General features: G+C 46.5%; 1 protein-coding gene across 2 annotated transcripts; it reads left to right on the top strand.

The window, feature by feature from the left end:
* Window positions 1-281: 281 nt before the first annotated feature.
* Window positions 282-6681, top strand: LOC144718976 (uncharacterized). 2 transcript variants are annotated; one of them, XM_078594633.1, is made up of 3 exons: window positions 282-769; window positions 4088-4276; window positions 4779-6681. In XM_078594633.1, exons 1-3 carry the CDS (start codon window positions 643-645, stop codon window positions 4904-4906), a joined length of 444 nt encoding a protein of 147 aa, XP_078450759.1. In that variant the 5' UTR covers window positions 282-642; the 3' UTR covers window positions 4907-6681. The 2 variants fall into 2 exon arrangements, with proteins under 2 accessions (XP_078450759.1, XP_078450758.1); XM_078594632.1 differs by having other exon boundaries at window positions 288-769; window positions 4088-4291.
* Window positions 6682-13241: the final 6560 nt, after the last annotated feature.

Below are 13241 nucleotides of genomic sequence, written 5' to 3'. Positions count from 1 at the left end.
TGTGTGTGTCAATTATACTCGGTGAACTCAGCCGGCACAGAGTAGGGGATTTTGGTTTGACGTTAGTAAGCTGATATGCTGGAGAGATATTTTGTATATTTATTTTTTAACCGTGGTAAATAAACAGAAATACCCCCCTGCCCCTAGCACTAAACGCGCGTCTTTAATTGTGGGAATTTACGCGGCAGGGCGGGCGGGCGAGCGGGCGGGCGGGGGGCGAGGCGTGGCTTTGCCGTGGGGACGGAGACGCTCTTTGCGCGCCGTGGAAAATCCCGCGCCGCAGCTTCAAAAGGGCCCCGCTGCTCGCCACCGACAGCCAAACGCCGCGACAAATCCATCCGAGCAACTGCCCAATGCCACACAATACATCTCGGTCACACATGACAGGGCTGGGACTCGAGTGGGCCCGTCACGTTCCTCCGGCCACAACTCCGAGCGTCGCTGCATCGTTCTCGTAAATCAGCGACGAAGGAAGGAAGGAAGCAAGGAGCTGATCCAGACCGGGAGCCATCTCGTCTCACCGCTCACTGTGACCCCCCCCCCTCCTCCCCTAAACACTACCACCGTCCCATCCCCAACAAGGACTCGTCTCGTCGCGGGTCGTGACCCCCACCGCCACTCTCCCCACTCCAAGACGCCGAGATGAACTCGCGCTGCCCGGCTCACTTCTACTTTGACAAGCTGCTGCGCACGTGCCAGCACTGCCTGCTCATGTGCCACAAGACGCGACCCCCAGCCGAGTGCCGCGACACGTGCCGCGACCATGCCCGTGAGTCTCCACGCGCATCGATCACTTCGTCATCGGGCTGGAGCGGTGGCGCTCTGGTTAGGGCACCCGCGCTTTTTTGAAACCCAGCGAGACCGGAGTTCGATTCCACGACTAACGTCGGTGGCGAGTGATAGATCTTCATCGGTTCGGGGTCACCCGGGTCACCAGGGTAATCAGCGTGACCCCCTCCCCTGATGTTCACCAACCAGCGCAGTGGTCAAACAATACCCATGAGCGACGCGGCGTGGGGAGACTTTCATTCAGCAATGGATGTACAAGAGGGATGGGCGATTGACAAATTAATACAAATTGTATATACAGTATAGATAATAATGTCACAACAGACTTTCGTTGTTAAATTGATGGTGGATCACTCAGTGTGCCGAGCAGTGTCACGCGGTGCCGTGTACCACGTTCAACCATTCCAGCCCCAGGGCAGTCCACGTGATGTGCGGTGTGCGCGCGTGTGATGCAACACGCGTGGGTTTCGCCACCGATATTACGATTGGTAATTGGTTATTTTTGGTTTAGATCGCGTAATTACGAACCCAAATGGCACAGTACAACCCTCCTCCACCCCGATGCAACCAGCTAAACAAATAAAGTTCGTCACATGAACACAATTGATCGTTTTCAGCAAACCGGTGTGTTGAGAAAAAAAACTTTTCGTGAAATTTTACGATTTAGATGCTCATAGCAACATTTGACTCCAGTATTAAGATACCAATCGTCAGCTCAACCACCCCATTGTAACATGTTAGCTGTCGCGTTACATCAACATCAGCCATACAAAGAAGAACATTTTTGTCCACATGACAACTTAATTTGCTTGGCTGCGTCGGTTGGAGGAGGGTTGTACCACACTATGTCTTTCATACCTTTCGCAATTTAAGCAAATATCCGGCTTTGTAATGTGTTGCGCGTGTGCGAAACCCGCACGTCCGTTCGTAATGATCTTATCAGTTATCCGTGATCAGGCGTGGGAGCTGGAAGGATGGATGGACATACCTGTGTGCGTGGCTTTGGGAGGATATCGTGCTGTGAATCAGCTTACTGCGATATGATTTCGAAACGTGAATTTACAGGAACTCCAGTGAACCCTGGTTAGTCATCCCTTACTTGTGTGCCTCATGGTGAGCCACGGGGATTTTTTGTAAAAAATAAAAAATACAGCACGACACATTGCTCAGCTATTATTGTACTTCCACATCTGAAGTATGTGCGCATTCACAGTGTTTGTTGGAACACATTAAAGCGTGGGATTTGTGAACATTTAATCAACTGCTCATTGACTGGAGTTTCATGGTAATACAAAGAGTATAAGGAATTGTTTAAATACTGTTGGGTAAACTCCATGACCTCTATACTGTATATGCGGTGAAGACGGGGCATTGCCCAAATGGTCACCGACTTTTTCTTTTGAAGGCCACAGTGTTACTGACGAATGTGTTTAGGTTTTTTTTATATTGACGGAGTGAGGTGGGCGCGGTGGCGCAGTGGTTAGCGCACTGCACTTCTGAACCCCGACTCGCTAAGTTTGATGGCATCAGTGACACATTGATATCTGAACTCCTCCTGGACACTCACTCTTCAACCCGCATTGGCCAGCGTGGTGGACCTCATTACACTCCCAACAACTCTATTACCACGGGATCTTAGGTTGTTTCGGTAAAGTAAAATAAAAATAAAATAAAAATCACTACGTTTCGGAGGCAACAAAAGCTTCCGTCTTCAGGTGGAACCGTCACAGCACGATAGCTGTATCAAATCCCACGACAGCTGTATCAAGTGATACAGCTATCGTGCTGTGACGGTTCCACCTGAAGACGGAAGCTTGTGTTGCCTCCGAAACGTCGTGATTTTTATTTTATTTTTATTTTACTTTTATTAATTTAAATTTTTTTACCTACGTGACTTTACCGAAAAAACCTAAGAATATGAATCCTTGCAGTCACGAAAGTTTCAAATCTAGAATTATATTACCACGGGATCATGGGCACTGACGACTGCTAGAGGTGACCTTGAGATTGAATGAGAGGTCTGGAAGTTCCATGATGTTGTGTGCCGTCTGGAGACTCAAGGGGGTGACATAGAAATAATAAATTAGCGGTTGTGCACAAGCACACTAAATAAAATACTCAACACATTCGTCAATAAACACTGGCCGTGAAATACACAATATACAATCGGCGATGTTTCAGGCAAATGGCCCTTATTCATAGCAGAGGTTACAGATAATGACCTCTTCTGAATCGACTTATGCCCAAAACGTGGCTCATTATAAAACAACATCCTTTCTAGGCCACCGAGTTATTGACGAATATGTTGAACTATTTGTCGCTGGGCATATTATGATCATTCTCCGGAGGTTTTTTTTTATTGTCTGGGTGATGGGCCCGTAGCTCCAGCAAGAGATTTAGGCGGGCGATAGGGCATGGTTCTAGATTTGAAGCTTTCGTGGCTGCAAGGATTCATACTCTTAGGGGTTTTTTCGGTAAAGTCACGTAGGTAAAAAAGAATGACTTTACCGAAAAAACCTAAGGATAGGGCATGGGTTCACGGGAGACACCGGGACGGTGCAGGTGGACGAATGACATCATGGCTCGCTCGTACCTTGGCGACACACACGTCCACCATACCGGTGCTGCCCCGGTTGAAATGGTGACGTGGTTTATATTGGTCTGACGTAGACTTGGGGATAAAGAGTGTGCCTTAAGCCATTGGTGTTGTTAGTTCAACGTGTGAGGTCTTGAGGATAGACCTTAGCGTGTGTGGTGATAGTCAAACCATTTAACATCTTTGTCACTCAGTCGTTGAGGCACTTCTCCAAGAGCTCAAGAACATGGTCAAAGTGACAGGAGGGGGATGTGGGAAATAACTCTCATCATGTTGTGAATCCTTGACTTTGTCACACTAGCAAAACAGGAACATGGGCCAACGTTCTCGCGTAGAGCTGGCACGATCAGTTAATTAGGCCAATTCATCAACAAACACTTGTAATCCAGCTATTCTTCTGTGGTCGATTATACTTGGGCCCCTTTCAAAAATGGTAGTCGTCTCCAAACATTACTGCGTCCCAAAGGCAGGAAACCCCCGACAAGCCACGCCCAGCACGAGGCGGACGATAGCGATGATGTCACGAGCCCCACTCGTTATCTCCCGTCCCGCAGCGCACGTAGGAACGGAGGTGACACTTATTTACAACATTGCCCATGCTATTCGATGTGTCTGGCGATCGAACCGGTTGTCGGGTAAAGGCTCTGCCCCAGCTCTATTCCTACATGCCGCCGTTAAACATTTTGTTTCCCCTCTCCGCAGCGACACCAGCCACAGTGATGGCCGAGTCTACGACCAAAATTCAGGCGTCCGACCTGGAGCACATGCTGTACATCGTGTTGGCCATCAGCATCAGCCTTACCATATTCGTCGTCCTCATGTTCCTCATCTACCGGAGGGTCAGCAGGCGGGAGAGCCTCAGTCAACCTCCACTTGGCGTTGAAATGCAATGTATGAAAAGTGCAGGTAATGCTCTGCTTCAATCGCGTTTGAATCGAGAAGAGGTTGCGATGTCCTGGCTCTAAAACCGGGCAGATGCATCACACTCGTTGACGTCCAGCGTGCTCATCATAGCAGCTCACACCGACTCTTCACCGATCGGTTTCTCCATGGCTCTCTGTGATTAAAGAGAATTACGTAAAAATGCAAATCAGAAAAAAGGCATTCATATCTTATTTATCTTTTGCACAACCTCTCATCTGAACAAATGCATGCACGCGTTATAAGCGACTCTTCCTTGAGCCGAATATTTACAAACGGGCAACATTGAGGAGTTGTTATATCAAAACGTGTTCTTCTCTTTGTGCTGAAAATTGTTAACATTTGTTACAACTTATTTTTATTGCGTGTTGTCATTGCAAAATTGTAATGTTGCTTACAGTTGTAATCTCTTTTGGTATGTTAAAATATGTATACACACGTAACAATACATTGACTTTCTGTTTTGTTTCAGTGGTGCATTTCAATCCAACAAGCAAGAGCACGTTCGGAGCGGGATACAGCCAGGTCACGACCACCACCGAGCCCGTCAGTGAAACGGGGCATCCGGACACTTCGCAAATGGTCACAAACTACACTTGATTCCTTATGGTGGTATAAGTTACTCACCAATAATATTTCACAGTGAAATTAGCCGATTGAAGAGAGCCTCATTCAAGAGGTAGCCCATTATTATTATTATTATGATGAGCTTTTTATTTTTTGCTGATGCGAATTTCCCATCTACGCGAATTCGCTTTTGATTCTGCCGGTCCGCACTGACCGGGGGTCTCTCCTCCGCTATCGAGTGACCTCGTTTCGTCCGGGGGTCGAGCAAACGACTGTGCCGTCGCGTGATCCCCCATTCCAGAACAAAGCCTCAAGCTGCCCCAGTGCGGGAGTTGTAGCCTTGAACGAAAACGTCGCTTGCACCTGGCCGATGTTATTGTTGCACTTCACACGAACAAAGCTTCCCCTGTGAACCTGGGGACGCTGGAAAAGAACAAAACTGTGACAATTTGGAAATGCACAAAAAAATACAAACCAGGGGGATTTAACCAGAAGTAGAAAAGGTGATTTTAAAAAAATTCCTAACAACAATTCGCCAGACCCATCGCACGAAACATTTCAAGCTTGTCAACGGGTCACGCTTAACAGGCAGAACGAGAGCCAGCCTTCACCCTACCGTGAGGTGAGCAACGATAAATCCGTAAACTTACATTCTGATCATATTTTCTCCGAGTATGATACAACTTTTCACAAAGATGGGCAATGGGTCCTCGCCTGCTTTGAAATGACAGCAGCCAAGAATATTTGTGCCAGGGGAATGGAACGGAGACCTGCAGCACGAAGTGACAAGATACATTGCGTCAGGATCCCTAAGCTTGACGTCGCCGAATTGTCAGGTTGGAACTGAAGATGTGGACTTCCATACGCAGGGCTTCATGCAAGATATCTCACGTATTTTATTTTTGAATAAGTATTTCTGATATAACATATTGCACAGTGTATTGTTTGTTTATCATCATCATCATCATCCGCCATAATCGTAGCACACCGCTGGATGAAAGCCTCCACGAGCCATCGCCATCTCTCACGAATCCTGCGATGGAACGATTCACCGAGCGAGCACCTGCACACGAGTCGATGTCCTCGCTCTGTCTCCTGAACCAGGCCCACGACAGGTTCAGCAGACGTCACTCGCCACTGATATTAGCCGTGAGCTGGGAATCAAACCCATATGCATCATCAGGCTCATACGCACAGTGCACTAACCACTGTGCCACGGCTCTCCTGCCTTTAATGTGATTTTTATTTTATTTTAAAATAATACTTTGAAAGACATATGTACATTGCTGTGGTTTGTGGGTACTGCACATACTCGGAGGTGCAACGCTGGTGTCAGCGATACGCTATCAATCCTTCGTTAAAGTCACTGACGCAAGTGGCACTATTACACTCTTGGTACGTACACATTCATAACCCTGTGTGCACACTTGGCCCGACGTTTTGTTCGATGAGGCTGAGAGTTTCCCGTTAAACAAAAAAAAAACAGAATACGTACGAAAGTTCAATTGCACTCGTTTTAGAAGTAGCGACAACTTCCATACTTTTATCGTGCAATCGTTATCGGTGTAAAGACGATGCCTACCATCTCCGATGCGCTCTGTGGGACCGGCACTGCCACAGCGCCTGCTCGGAGGTTATCGTAGCCAATGGGTGCCATCTAACTGCAGTTGGCTGTGTGCACTAAACGTAGCGCGGACTTGCTACGCTATTTTATTTTTAAACTATATATTGTACATATATTCTTTAACTTGATAATGTACAGTTTTCTCGTGTTTACTTCTCAAGGTGAATAAATTTATTTTTTCCTATTTGGTGCATTGATATTGTTCTCGTCTATCTACAAATTATGAAAGAACTATAAAGAGACACTGGCAGCGGCTAGGACACGCGCCAGACACACGATCATTAGCGGTGAACAGAGAAGTGAAAGGTCCACAAAGTAGCATGGAGATATGCATACTTTGAACTGCGTTGAGAGAGAGAAAGAGGAACACATGAATGAGAGAACATACACAGGTTGAGGGATATCATCTCAGTTATAAAGAGAAAAGCTGCACACGCCACGGCCAGGAGGGACGATGATCAAGAATTAAAAACGCAGCAGCTGCCAATGAGTTATACGCGCCTGAGAGAACGTCCACCGTGTGGAGATGGGAGCGATGAGATTAGTTCACGTGCAGTTGCTGGGAAAACCTTTGCATTGCAGAATCGTGAGACGTGGCAGAGGCATGGGGAGGCCGTCATCAGCGGTGCATTGATCACGGCTGATGACGCTGCTGCTGACTTTGACAGCATTTTGAACTGCGTGGTTGAAACGCTGGCAGCATATTCCATACATCCAGAAGATTTTTCGAACCAAAAAAAGCTGAAGAGATCTCATTCGATAGCGCACAACATTTAGTAGCTTTCGAAACAATTGCAGCCGAGATGTTGCTGGGGATCGCCTGGGGCTATTTCTGCCTCTGACCTCGAGACGACGCCAACGTCACAGCGGCGGCCACGTGCAGGGTTATGAGAGGGACAAGAGACTCTTCCGATACATACAAATCTTCACACCACCGAGTGTGATTGCGTGTAGAGCACCGTAGTTGTATCAACCAACTTCACACTGCTGTCCTATCTTCTTCTTTCGCACGGCTGATGTCGATGCAGAGCAACCACTACGATTTCACATTCAGGCGGTCAAGCCAGATAACCGTAGACATTTTGACTTTAAACTTTCGTGACTGCGGGAATTCATAATTTTTGGTTCTTTCGGTAAAGTCACTGTGGCAGGAGCAGCGAATTGTACAATTATTCAAATCATTGATGGCACCCTGGTAAATTCAATGTAGAGGGTGGCCAAAAAGTCAGGGCACATGGGGTTATTATATTTATTTTGACTTAAAGCTTTCGTGACTGCAGGAATTCAGATTATTTTCGTCTTAAGGTAAAGTCACGTAGATAGGTTCAAAGAAAATAACAATAAATAACAAAAAACTACGACGTTTCGATCGCAGCACAAGCGTTTGTCATCAGGAGGGGGGTTTAGCTGCTAAAGGCAAACTGTTTATAAAGGTTTGAAATGGGCGTAGCCCAAATTTCAGCAGCCAATGTTAATGTAGGGGGTGGGCAACAACCACGATAGTGGTTGGTTTTCCACCAATCAAAGGGCTGCCAGGTAAAAATTAGCATGATAATGTAAGATCGTTGAGCGGCCTCCACGGCGAGCGCCCTGAGGTGGCAATGTTAATGTGAGAGATTAGCGTGTTAATGGGAGATCGCAAAGCAAAAACCCTTAGCTCGGTGAGCGAGATGGCTGTGTTAGGGTGAGAAATCTAACCTGTTAACGTAAAATCAGAGAGCCGAAAATAACAACTAACATCGGAAAGTGGTAGGATGGGAACATCACAGCCAGTTATGACTTAAATTGGTTGATAACGTCCTTCCAATGATTGCTCAGTTTATACCCATGTTTCATGAACAAATCTTTGTTAATAGCCAGTGGGTTTGCAAAGTACCTTCGTCTTAGAGAAGTCAATTTCGTGAGAGCCCATCGCATTAAAACAATGATCAGCCACGGGTGAGGTATTGGTCCTACCGTGTTTCAGATCTGACTCGTGTTCACGAACACGGTCCGAGACATGTCGCTTAGTTTCCCCAATGTAACTACTGCCGCAGGCACAGCTTAGTTTGCAGACGCCGGGGTATTGCATGTCAGGGATCACATCTTTCACAGATGGGATCAGATTAATAATTTGATGTACTGTGATAAAATCGAACCTGGATCTTGTGTTTGCTCATGATTTGGGAAGTATTTTTAGTGACCCCTGCTATGTAATGGCAAGGTGATGCTTTTGATTGGGTCCTCAAATGTTTTTTTCCCAACGATTGGGGTGATAGCTTTACGGATTGTGTAGTCTGAATATCCATTCATCTTGAGGGCTTGGTGTACGTGTTCTAGTTCACTGGCTAGGTGATGATGGTCTGAAATACATCGAGCTTTATGGTGTAGAATTTTGATGAGGGAATTCTTCTTGGATGGATGGTGGTGGGAGTCAGGTTTTAGGTAGGCATCCGTATGGGTGGCTTTCCTGTAGACAGAGTGTCCCATTGAGTCTTCTGGTCTCCTTTCGATGAAAACATCCAAAAATGGTAGCTTGCCATCCTTCCACCTCCATAGTGAATTTGATGGCTGGGTGTATGGAATTGATGTGGTTGAAGAATTGGTTCAGAGCTGGTTGGCCATCTGGCCAGATGATGAACGTGTCATCTACGTACCTCTTCCACAAAGACGGACGTAGAGTGGATGCCTGGATGGCATCTGTCTTAAAATTTTCCATGAAAATATTGGCTACAACCAGAGATAAGGGAGAACCCATTCGTTGTTGGACCAAATCTTCAATGATTGCAATGGTGTCAGGCACAGCAACTTTGGTAAACAAAGAAACTACATCAAAACTAACGAGCAAATCACCTGAAGATAGAGAGATGTCCTTAATTAACGATACCAAGTGAGCTGAGTTAACTACAGATGAGGTGGTCTTACCAGTGAATGATTGTAAGGTCTCAGACAGAAATCGGGCCACTTTGTAGGTGGGTGAGTCAATGGTGAAGACGATAGGACGAAGGGGTGTACCTTCTTTATGGATTTTTGGTAAGCCGTACAATCTGGGTGGTCTCGCAGCAGAGGGTTTTAAGAAAACCCGCTTGGTTGGTTCGATTAAAGATGTCGAATTGCGGAATTGGTGATGATCTTGTTGGTTTTCGTAACGAGGTTGTTGGTGGGATCTCTTTGAATGTTTGTATAGCTACCATCATTAAGTAGGTCCTGAAGTTTGTTATTGTATGTGGTTTTGTCCATGATGACTCTGGCATTGCCCTTGTCGGCTGAGGAGGACTATGTCATCTCTCTTTTTTAATTGAGAAAGCTCAAAGCGCTCATCCTTACTGATGTTGCTAATAGGTGTCTAAGCGTTTTTGAGGATTGCAGCAATTTCCGATCTTCCCACGTCTGCAGTAATGTGTCCTAAACCCTTAAGAGCTACGTCAACCTGGGCAATGATATCATCAACTGGGATGTGTTTAGGGGTGACTATCTACGTGACTTTACCGAAATACCCACAGAATATATATTTATTTGATTAACTCGCATAGGGTTATATAATTTATTTTAATACGTTCAAACCGACTACCATTATCAATGCATGCTTTAATTCTCTTTTGAAATGAATGTATGGACTTTTATTCAGATTACAGTTGTAACCTTCGAAAATTCATCAATTATTTCATCTCAATTCATTCAGGGTTCTTGGGTCGAGATTTGTAAACGTCATCTAAAAAGGAAGAGTAAAAAGAGATATGGATGAATGACAAGAGATAAAATACACAGTTCAAAGGTTTTCAAGCCATCGTTAAAACAAATACAACAACCCTACGGGTCGTCACTTTTGGGCCACACTGTATATCAAAGCGAAACTTTTTTTAAATCTCATTCTTCTTCTTCTTTAAATTAACGTTCACATTTCAATGTCGTACTACATTTCGGACTTGCGTGTACTTTTAACGTATTCGTTCACGCCAACCCGATCGATCGTGGAGGTGTGTACACCCTTCGCAGCAAATGTCCGTGTCTGCAGGTGGGGAAGTAGCCGCGCGTTTTTAGTGGTCGCTATAAATAGCGCTGAGCCCACTTACGTTGGGGCCTTCTGGGATTTCCCAGAACCGTCCACCCCCCCCCCGCCCTCTGTTTGTCACGAATGTAGTGACACCCAAAACGTAAGTCTTCCACAAACGGGAGTCTTTATTTCTTACAGCACGAGTCGCACGGGTCTTCTATTTAAAGCTTCCCGAACGCTCTCGCTTCCCCTCTATATAATGCCTCAAGCCCCTTTTCCCCGAAGGTTCCTTGATCCGCTTTTTTCCCTTCGGCCAATCACCTTCCCACTTTTCCTAACGGATTTGAACCGACCTCCCTGTCAATCATCATCCGTTTCCCCGCTCTTTCAAATTGTGTATTTCTACCTCCATTCCATTCTGAATTCCCTGCCTCTAAACCAATCCCCATCTCAGGCCCCGTTAAGCACCAATCAAAGGGGCTCGTTTAAAACATCCTCACTTTCCCCGTGTCATGCACGCTGCGTCCTATAACGTCGGGTAAGTATTTTGGGTTGTGATTGAATCACGACACAGACATTCGCTGGCTCGATGCAAAGCCATGGCGTGCACGATGGGGGGAGTCTCACGAAGCACGAAGAACACATCATCATCCTCGTCACCTAAAACACATCATCATCATCCTCGTCATCCTCGTCACCTAAAACACATCATCATCGTCGTCGTCGTCATCATTTCGGTTGAAGGTTGTTTGAAGTGGCAAAACACTGCTGAAACCCCATCATTGACATTGCGGAGGTCACATTATAGGATGGCTTTTCATGGTTCTTACTTTTTATTTCAATAAGTTAATGAATGAATACAAGGGTTCAAAGGCCGTCTGGGTCAAAATGTGAGACGAGAGACATTACGGACGTTTTGACATCTCAGATCGCGTGGCTCGAATCGTTTTGGATGGGGAAAGTAGATGGACACCCTGAGATCTTCAGCCTCTATGCATTACGGTATAGAGAGAGGGGTTGAGTGGTGGCACGGTGGTTGGCACACTGGAATATGAACAACCCCCGTGATTGACACATCGTGAGGCGGCCTTCATCCAGCTGTGGATTGAGAAAGTGCTGTCAACAATTATCATTGTATATTACATGAATGCGCGTTGGCGGCTTCTGTATCCGGTTGTTGCCGCCGTGTTCTCTGGGACCCACAGAGCGGACGGTCCGTCTTCACGTGGCCACCGATATACTCTGCACGTGTTTTGTCATCTGGAAGTATCGGTCGATGACGAAATGATCATTTCAAGTGCGTGAGGTCTGCAGATGCCTTTTCCACCAGACGCTGCTCCAGTAATGTCATCGGATTTATTTGTTTTATGAACATTCATCTATCTTATCTTGTATTCATAAAGCGCTTTTATCCAAGGCGCTTTACAAGGGTTATGGGCGGTACAATTAGGGTAACTAAAAGTGATATGGTGAATAGGGGTGGGGTATAGGGAGGGCGGTGAGTGGGTACCGGAATTACGGGGGTGCCTATGGATGGAGGGACGGATGGGCCAGGGGAAGAGGTGAGTCTTGAGGGAGGAGAGGCAAATAGAGATGGAGGGTGCTTGCCAGAGGTGGGACAAAGTCATTGTTATGCAAGTCCAAGTCGAGTCGCAAGTCATCAAATTCATGACTCGAGTCTGACTCGAGTCCAAGTCACATGACTCGAGTCCACATCTCATAGGTGGGACAAAGTCATTGTTATGCAAGTCCAAGTCGAGTCGCAAGTCATCAAATTCATGACTCGAGTCTGACTCGAGTCCAAGTCACATGACTCGAGTCCACACCTCTGGTGCTTGCTACTTCATGTGGAGGGGAAGTTTGTAACACAGTGGTACATACTGTTTTTCCTGTTTCATATTTTACCAGGTAAGGCCAACTGAGCTATCTATATGACCCTTTTTCAGAAGCGACCTGGCCACAAAATGATAGGTCAACAAATACTGTAAAGGCATGTTGAGGTAGACAGCGGGCGACTCCCTGGAGGGTCTTGAAGACGAGGATTGTGATCTTGAAACAGATCCGCGTTTGGATTGGGAGCCAGTGGAGGGACTGCGGTACAAGGTAGTTGGGCAATGTGCTCTTTGTTGTCGGTGAGGTCCACGAGTCTGCTGGCAACAATTTGGATGATCTGGAGCTAGGGGATGAGTGATTCGGAAGGCCGTCCACAATCGGGCTGTCGTAGTCGAGCGACAATTTGATGAAGAGACGGGCGAGGGACTCGGTAGCAGCTGGGATAAGAAATCGTGAATGCGGGAGAATCCGCGCGTATGGAGGTGTGAGGGTCCCGCGGAATCGCGAGACGTGAGTGGGGAGAGAGCGAGAGCTCACGACCGGGGCTTCATGCGACTCTGAATGCCAGAGTTTAGGAGACAATACAAATGAGACAATCAGTGGCAAGCTGGGACTGGTCACGGATTGGTTAAAAGGAAATGTGGGAGCCAAAATCCCGCAGATAATACGATAGCTGCTTGCAGATTCCAAAGTTTCTAAGCTGCTTATTGTTTAATGTTTTAGACGAAATAAATGTAGCTTCGCAAAACGGGGGTCTGCCTCGTAATTAGAAGTTTACAGGTCGTGCTGTTCCAGCCCCGGGCGAACACGTGGAAGCAATTGCCGACGTTTCTGCTACGCAGCGATAACACTGCGATTTTTAAATGAAAACCGTACACACGCACCTCATTAGGGGTTGTTGCTCGGCAATGATCGGGGCACCACCAACAACAGCCTCA

Source organism: Lampetra planeri, chromosome 5 (genome assembly GCF_965212315.1).
Source record: "Lampetra planeri chromosome 5, kcLamPlan1.2.h2, whole genome shotgun sequence".
NCBI lineage: Eukaryota > Metazoa > Chordata > Hyperoartia > Petromyzontiformes > Petromyzontidae > Lampetra > Lampetra planeri.
Note: the sequence above shows the minus strand (reverse complement) of the source record. Positions and strands in the feature narration are given on the sequence as shown.